This window comes from Stigmatopora argus, chromosome 4 (assembly GCF_051989625.1).
Source record: "Stigmatopora argus isolate UIUO_Sarg chromosome 4, RoL_Sarg_1.0, whole genome shotgun sequence".
Lineage (NCBI taxonomy): Eukaryota > Metazoa > Chordata > Actinopteri > Syngnathiformes > Syngnathidae > Stigmatopora > Stigmatopora argus.
In genome coordinates, this window is record NC_135390.1 from 10,709,203 (window position 1) to 10,714,202 (window position 5,000).

Sequence of the window (5,000 nt, forward strand, 5' to 3'; positions counted from 1 at the left end):
GATTGTATGTGTGAACCTGACAAGAAAGCCAACATAATCAAGTGCGTGTCCACGGGGAATATGCAACCTTGTTAAAAGTAGTAAATCTGATAAAAGTAGTTCTGATAAAAGTAGTTCTGGAAAAAGTAGTTCTGGTAAAAGTACTTCTGATAAAAGTAGTTCTGATAAAAGTAGTTCTGATAAAAGTAGTTCTGATAAAAGTAGTTCTGATAAAAGTACTTCTGATAAAAGCGGACGTGATGACCTTTCATTTCTTCTTACACTATTATTGGGGGTTAACAAACGTTGTATTTGTACAACGAATCTGCATCAGGCAGACCTTGAACCATGTAACAGTGTGTCAAATTGCCGAGGTCCCAGTTACATAATTTTGAATTTGAGTCCCAGTCAGCTGTTTCTTTTTTTGGGGGGGGTGGTGGATCTGTCAGTGACGGGTCCTGATATGTTACCTCTCAAATGATTTAAGGAGAGGACAAAAAAGAACATTAAAATGTCCTTTTTTTCCCATGACATTTTTATTATACGTTTTTTTCTGCAGTTTGTTTCAGTAGTGCAAATAGAAATATATATATATACTACAAAACATACTATATATGCCGTTTGCAATATCCCCATACTGTGCCGCTAACCAATTTATAGTTTCTTTTAGCCCTTTAACTCATTCACTGCCATTGATAGTTATAGACATAAACCCATTTCAACTGGGAAGGATCCCCCTTAATGGCAGTCAATGATGCATAAAAAAAGAATTAAAAAAAAACACAATTTGAGCCTCTAAAAATGTGATCAAGCCTGTTTCCTGGATCGAGGACATTCTTAACTAAAATCTAATATCGCTATGTGTCATTCATTATCTTTCCCAATGGCATGCGAGACTCACGTGAAGACGTCGGTGCCCCAGCCCGCAGTCAGAGTAAGAAGTCGAGGGCCAAGATCACGGGCGGGATTTATAGCTGCCCCACAGTTGGCTGACATGGACATGGAGATGCCCAGCACAATGACCGCCACGATAACGGGAACCAACCCACTGGGAGCCGGGGTGTTCCTCTTCTCCTCCAAACACAGGATGCATAACATGAGCATAGCGGTGCCCACCACCTGGTAAAAACACAAGTATTCACTCTACTCTTCTATTCTGTCACGTATACAGTGTACACAATACACTGTATACTGTACACAGTGCTGTAAACTGACCTGGTCGAGGAAACTGTTGGCCAGACTCACATATTCAGAAGGGTATGTGGCAAATATGGATGCCGTCTCATTTGGTCCATATACAGTTAATATTCCGCCACTAAAATCCATTATGGCATCTAAGAGAAAAAAAGTCAAATTACAAATAGTAGCTATGAGGGGAAAATCAAATAGTAATCAATTTGTACGTGTGCGTAGAAAAGAGCGGATACATTTCCCCTACTTTCAATGTCATTTTTGTTTTCTTGATATATTAAATGGATTGAAACGTTAAATCAGGTTAGGGAACCTATGGCTCGGGAGCCATATGTGGCTCTTTTGATAGGTACATATGGCTCTCCGCCAATGTTCCCTCTAATTTTTTGTTTGTCTGGGCAGAAAGACAACCTCCCTGAGCACACTGAGTACTGGTGTGAGCAACATCATCATTGCTCGCTATGGGCACACACCAGTATCACACCTGCCATAAGCAGGTGCATGTCTACTACACATAAATGATTTAGTAATAATAAAATGTAATGATTAATATCTATGAATGGGCGGCCGATGGATGAGTGGTTCGCGCGTCGGCCTCACAGCTAAAAAAAAAGGGATTTTATTTTGTGCGCTCCATATGATTTGCTGTGCGCAGAGAAGACGAGAGTAGTGCGCAATTGCGCATGTGCGCAGCTTAGAGGGAACATTGCTCTCCGCTAACCTGTGAGGTAAAATATGGGAACCGCTGTTGAGAGAGCTCAGTCCAGAATGCACCAATAGGAGCGTCACGTGGGCACTGTGGCGCCGACATTATCTCGAGTCTAGTGCCACTATGAACTTTTTTTTCCGTGAAATTCTTCTGCAGGCATATTCTCATTGTTTATCGTTGCTTAGCAACAGTGTGACAATGTTATCAAAAGATCTCAGAGACCTTTTGTACTTTAAAAGTGGTGAAATTACTCAAAACAGCACACATTTTAGTGTATTTTTACTTTTGAATTCTGAGTATGACGCTCAAGGAATAGCATTCCAAAGTTATGAATTGTTTATGGCTCTCGCCGTCATAAAGAGATAATGATAATGATAATCGGACATAGGCCCTGTCGTCAACATCAACAACAAAAGCCTAGTTGTCATCACACCCAGAAACTGCGTATGACGAAATTGGTAGTGCTTCTCCATAAGGTGCGTTTTCTCGGCAAAAGACCTAATAAGTGATAGTTTCGGACTCGTAATTTGGCATTCTGCCGTTATGGATACATCGCATCACCCCCCCGAGCGGATGAGGGGGAGCGAATGGACATGTTATACAATCTAGATCATCATTTGATAAAATGGAATGCTAAGCTCCCATCCACATATTGTAGATTTTTACAAACGCCGTGGAAAATCTTAATGTTAAAAGCACAATAAGTAGCTGTCCTATGTTGATTCCTGACATTTTGTTAGAAATCCTTGTCTATTTCAGGGACCGGCCAATCAGCTGTTTATAATCTACTCTTTGCTTCTAGTATACTACCAAGCTTTATCTTATCACACAGCTATTGCATTTTGTTGCCTTATGAATGCATTGGAGTGGATGTTTCATGAATAACAATCAAAAGTCAATTAAAATTTGCCTTTTTTTTTTTTTTTTTACAGAACTTGGCACACTTTTAGAAACTCAACCAAAGCACCAAATCAAGTATCCCCAAAAAATTCAAACACTGAACAAAAGAACGAGAAGACAGACCATAATAGACCGTGTAGACGAGCGCCGATGCCACGTAGGCGCCCAGAACTTGAGCGAGCGAATAGGGAAGTAATCTATTCCACGGCACCTGGCCCAACACACAGAAACTGAGCGAGACGGCCGGGTTCAGATGAGCACCTGCGCAAATTGGGGAAACAGCAGTGGGCATGGGAGAAAGAGAAGATAAAGTCCCCTTTAGTGTTGGACCTTGCACTCGTGTTGCATTTGATGTGTGTACGGCACCTGAAATGCCTTTAGTGAGGTACATGGCCGACATGACGCCCACTGAGAAAGACATGTTGACTGACAAAAACTGGCCTTTGGTCTCCCGGCTGGTCTTCACCTGAGCTGCTGCCGAGCAGCCGAAAAGCTTAAACACACATGAAATAAAAGAAGTCACTCTATCAGCTATAGCCACATTGCATTCAGCCATAATGCCAGAGAGAAAAATTGAGGGTGATGCAACATTATTATCATTGTGTTATTAACGAGGATTATGCAACATCATGAGATGGAAAAAAAAATCCAATATTTAGCAAAAAAATAACAAAAAAATTAATTGATTCAATATCAATCCATTTTTCCTCTTTTGACAATGTACTCACAGTGGGCAATTTGCTTATAATCTTGCTTATAATCTGCAATTATATGGCTATTCAACAATAATTTTCCATGTATTGGAAGTAAATAATAATCAAAAGAATACTACTTATATAGTCATGAACACAAAAATACTTTAAAACGCTCAACAATAAACAGCTATCAATAGGTTTCCATGTATTTGGGTTGAATAATCATCATAACAAGAGACAATACGCAAATAAGTGAAAGACAAATGAATGCTAACAAGCATAAATAAATACCCCTAATAAAAAAAATGCAAATCAAAATACTCCCAGAATCCAATCTAACTAAGTCACACTTTTGGTTAATTTAGTTTGAGTAATTTTGATGGATCAGGTCATTTTGTCCAAAAATGTATCTTCACGTGGAGGATTCAAACTGCATCAAGAATAATGCCTGGCAAGACGCATATACATTAATGGTCCAATCAGACTGCGTTGATGTCATCTTATTGCTTATGATAGAGTCATACTAGAAGAATGAAATGCTGTCCGGGGGTCCAAAATCCAGAAGTCACTCACTATCAAGATAAAGGTCCCCAAGAACTCGGCCATGCTCTCCCTGAGCAGAGCGTTGGTCACCCGGAAGGCGCGTCGCTTCAACATGGCTGTCTGGAGTGGAGTATTCCTCAAGTCCAACTTCCACAACCAGCATCTGCTTCTCCAAGTGTCCTCTTCATTCCTTTTTCTCCCCGGTTGCTCCAAAGCTAGCAATCATTTACCAGCTCGGTGCAGAGCTTACATTCGCACCATTGGCGGCAGAAAGCATCAACATGCAAGCGTCGAAAAAGGACAGATTTTTCTTCAATGTTGATTTGATAGCTATTATGAAGATAATGATTATACTCTTAGTTAAAACTTGTCTAAGAAATTCACAATGGATGTGACCACTTCTTCATGTTACAACTGTAATGCCACTCATTCTGTTACTTTAATTCATATTGACTACTTATCTATGTTGACTACTTCTTTTATTATTATTATTATTTATTTGCATGTTTGTTGTTGTTATTTGTGCACTTCTTGGTGACTCTTTAAATATCATTATAATGACAATAAAAGCGTTCAATTCAATTCAGTATAAAGTTGAATTGTCTAACATAAGAGTTCAGTACATTTGCATGACTTCTATGAAGGATTATTTAAAACATATGTTCAAAATATTACGTGGTTTACAAGAAATATTGAATATCCTTGGAGGAAAATATAATATTATTATTATTTTTTAATGTTGGTCATATTATTCAGAGCTGAATAATATTTTTGTTGGTACTTGTAACAATGTTTGTTGCAAATAAACATAAACATATTTACAACTATAATGGCACTCATTCTGTGACTATAATTTATTTGATATAGACCATAATAAAAACAACAATATTTAGTAGTCATTTAACCGTAATGATAATACTTATTAGTAATGAATAATACTGTAGTAGTAATAATTTATGCCCATTACTATTATTAACCATCTT

At 38.4% G+C, this 5,000-nt stretch overlaps 1 protein-coding gene across 3 annotated transcripts in view; it reads right to left on the minus strand.

The window, feature by feature from the left end:
- The window catches only part of aqp10a (aquaporin 10a), a 19,434-nt gene extending 14,930 nt beyond the window's left edge, over positions 1 to 4,504 (minus strand). For 2 of the 3 annotated variants that reach the window (XR_013299967.1, XM_077598347.1), the window contains exons 1-5: positions 4,048 to 4,504; positions 3,146 to 3,272; positions 2,903 to 3,040; positions 1,195 to 1,313; positions 881 to 1,098 (exon numbers count right to left, since the gene is read on the minus strand). Coding sequence is in view for 2 of the 3 variants with exons in the window: in XM_077598347.1 (XP_077454473.1) it covers positions 881 to 1,098; positions 1,195 to 1,313; positions 2,903 to 3,040; positions 3,146 to 3,272; positions 4,048 to 4,131 (686 nt within the window). In the remaining variant the exon portion in view is untranslated. The remainder of the gene's footprint in view (positions 1 to 880; positions 1,099 to 1,194; positions 1,314 to 2,902; positions 3,041 to 3,145; positions 3,273 to 4,047) is intronic. The other variant, XM_077598346.1, reaches the window with a different exon arrangement.
- Positions 4,505 to 5,000: the final 496 nt, after the last annotated feature.